General features: G+C 56.8%; 1 protein-coding gene across 1 annotated transcript in view; it reads right to left on the bottom strand.

Annotated features, from left to right (window-relative positions):
• The window catches only part of LOC105551671 (killer cell immunoglobulin-like receptor 2DL1), a 13,395-nt gene extending 11,772 nt beyond the window's left edge, over positions 1-1,623 (bottom strand). Inside the window, exons 1-3 of the mRNA XM_011997010.1 lie at positions 1,083-1,623; positions 928-963; positions 92-178 (exon numbers count right to left, since the gene is read on the bottom strand). Coding sequence (XP_011852400.1) covers positions 92-178; positions 928-963; positions 1,083-1,623 — 664 coding nt within the window. The remainder of the gene's footprint in view (positions 1-91; positions 179-927; positions 964-1,082) is intronic.
• Positions 1,624-2,382: the final 759 nt, after the last annotated feature.

The following is a 2,382-nucleotide window of genomic DNA, read 5'->3' as shown; positions in this document are numbered from 1 at the left end:
CCCATGAGGAAGCTCTCCTGGAATATTCTGCTGTGGAAGATGGGAATGTGGCTTCTGTCGTCTTTGTACAGAGTGAAGTTGTTAAACCCACCACGATAGTGACACCGAAGAGTCACATGTCCTCCCTGAGGCACCACAGGGCTGGGCCAGGCAGACAGGAAGGGCTTGTCCTGATCACCTGGGGGAGAAGGAGGCACTGCCTTAGAGAGGAGGATGTGGAGTCGCCCCTCCCTCCCTGTGCTCAGAAGATTCTTCCCCTTTCCATGTTTCTAAGGCTCCTACCACACCTGGGTGTCCAGGGCTACAGGAAGTACCTATGCAGCATGGACATGGCGTCCCCCTACAAGAAAAGTGTCAGCTGAGAACTTTGAGCAAGTGCTGAATAAGCGACTCTTACTAGATTTTAATACTGCAAGATTGCTCACATAAAACAACACAAAGTAGACACGGCATGGAGGGCGTGTCCTTTGTGAATGGAATATCAGGCCAGTGCATGAACTGAACCCCCATCAGAAGATTTGGAATGTCAGGGTCATGGCTATGGTTTCCCCACCTCTTCTGGTAGAATGACAGCAGCCACACTGCAGCCCTGACCGTCATGGAAACACTGGAGGGTGTGAGTTACACCTTTGTCCTCAGAGGACCTGCTGTTCCTAGCACTGCTTCCCTCCCTTCCTCAGTCGCTGACACCACTTCCTCCCTGCACACCTCAGCTTGGAGCACCCCAAGCTCACCCCGGTCTTCACAGAGCTTGACTCAGCCAACGGTAAGAAAGGCCAGAGAGGACGAGGTCAGAAGTGTGAGCCGAGCACTCCAGGGTCCCCCCTTCGTAGTTTATGAGACACTCTCTGACAGGACTTCCCTCCTGTTTCAGGAAAATCCTCTTAGGTGGGGAGATGAGACCCTAAGGTTTGGGGAAGGACTCACCCGTGTATGGACAGGCCCTCTGGACCAAGAAGAACCCTGGAAAGAAAGATCATGGTGGATGATCCATCTGCAGGCAAACCAGGGCCTCCCGTGCTGCCCCCATGGGACTATGTGTCTGGGCAGCCAGGCCCTTGCTGGCCTGAAGGTAAACTCACCCTGGCTGCCTACCTGCCCCCGCAGCAGGGATCTCAGCTGTGCAGAGACCCGGCCTCCTGATCCAGATCTGCACCCCAGGCCTAGATCTACACAACAGGCCCATATTTCCACTCCACGCTGATATCTCCACCCCAGGCCCATATCTCCGCTCCAGGCCCATATCTCCCCTCCAGGCCCAGATCTCCACCCGAGGCCCATATCTCCACTCCAGGCCCAGATCTCTACCCCAGGCCCATATCTCCACTCCAGACCCAGATCTCCACTCCAGGCCCATATCTCTACCCCAGGCCCATATCTCCACACCAGGCCCATATCTCCACTCCAGACCCAGATCTCCACTCCAGGCCCATATCTCCACACCAGGCCCATGTCTCCACTCCAGACCCAGATCTCCACTCCAGGCCCATATCTCCACCCCAGGCCCAGATCTCCACTCCAGACCCAGATCTCCACTCCAGGTCCATATCTCCACTCCAGGCCCATATCTCCCCTCCAGGCCCATATCTCCACTCCAGGCCCATCCCTCCATGCCAGGCCCATGTCGCCTTTCCAGACCCAAATCTCCACTCCAGGCCCATATCTCTACCCCAGGCCCATATCTCCACTCCAGGCCCGTATCTCCACTCCAGACCTGTATCTCCACTCCAGACCTGTATCCCCACTCCAGGTCCATATCTCCACTGCAGGCCCATATCTCCACTCCAGGCCCATATCTCCACTCCAGGCCCATCCCTCCATGCCAGGCCCATGTCTCCATTCCAGACCCAAATCTCCACTCCAGACCCAAATCTCCACTCCAGACCCAGATCTCCACCCCAGGCCCATATCTCTACTCCAGGCCAAAATTTCCACTCCAGACCCAGATCTCCACCCCAGGCCCATCCCTCCATGCCAGGCCCATGTCTCTATTGCAGGCCCATATCTCCACCCCAGGCCCAGATTTCCACTCCAGGCCCATATCTCTACCCCAGGCCCATATCACCACTCCGGGCCCATATCTCCACTCCAGGCCCAGATCTCCACTCCAGGCCCAGATCTCCACTCCAGGCCCATATCATCACTCTGGGCCCATATCTCCACTCCAGGCCTAGATCTCCACTCCAGGCCCATCTGTCCATGCCACGCCCATATCTCCACACTAGGCCCAGATCTCCACTCCAGACCTGTATCTCCACTCCAGGCCCATATCTCCACTCCAGGCCCGTATCTCCACTCCAGGCCCAGATCTCCACTCCAGGCCCATATCTCCTCTCCAGGCCCATATCTCCACTCCAGGCCCAGATCTCCTCTCCAGGCCCA

Source organism: Mandrillus leucophaeus, unplaced genomic scaffold (assembly GCF_000951045.1).
Source record: "Mandrillus leucophaeus isolate KB7577 unplaced genomic scaffold, Mleu.le_1.0 Scaffold53, whole genome shotgun sequence".
In the NCBI taxonomy this organism is placed as follows: domain Eukaryota; kingdom Metazoa; phylum Chordata; class Mammalia; order Primates; family Cercopithecidae; genus Mandrillus; species Mandrillus leucophaeus.
This window is presented reverse-complemented; position numbering and strand designations above follow the sequence as displayed.